The sequence below is a fragment of the Eimeria tenella genome, genomic scaffold (assembly GCF_000499545.2).
Source record: "Eimeria tenella Houghton genomic scaffold, Eth_scaff2230, whole genome shotgun sequence".
NCBI lineage: Eukaryota > Apicomplexa > Conoidasida > Eucoccidiorida > Eimeriidae > Eimeria > Eimeria tenella.
Window position 1 is genome coordinate 2,212 of NW_013542087.1, and position 256 is coordinate 2,467.

General features: G+C 64.1%; 1 protein-coding gene across 1 annotated transcript in view; it reads right to left on the reverse strand.

The window, feature by feature from the left end:
• ETH_00040420 (uncharacterized protein) overlaps nt 1-9 on the reverse strand; it is a gene marked incomplete at both ends in the record, with an annotated part of 1,110 nt that extends 1,101 nt beyond the window's left edge. The window contains one exon of the mRNA XM_013374721.1: nt 1-9. Within this exon, the coding sequence (XP_013230175.1) occupies nt 1-9 (9 nt within the window).
• Nucleotides 10-256: the final 247 nt, after the last annotated feature.

Sequence of the window (256 nt, forward strand, 5' to 3'; positions counted from 1 at the left end):
GGCGCCCATCGTCTCCAGGCAGACAGCAGCAGCAGCAGCAGCAGCCTGCTGCACTGCTGCGTCTTTGTCTTGCAGCGCCCGCCGCAGCAGCAGCAGCAAAGTCTCCACGTTAGCAGCAAGAGCAGCACGAGAGCCGCTGCGGAATATTTCTAGCAGCCCCAGACAAACGCCCCGGCGGGTCGACGGGTCAGACGATCCCAGCGACTGAAGCAGCAGCAGCAGCAGCAGCAGCAGCAGCAGCAGCAGCAGCAGAGAG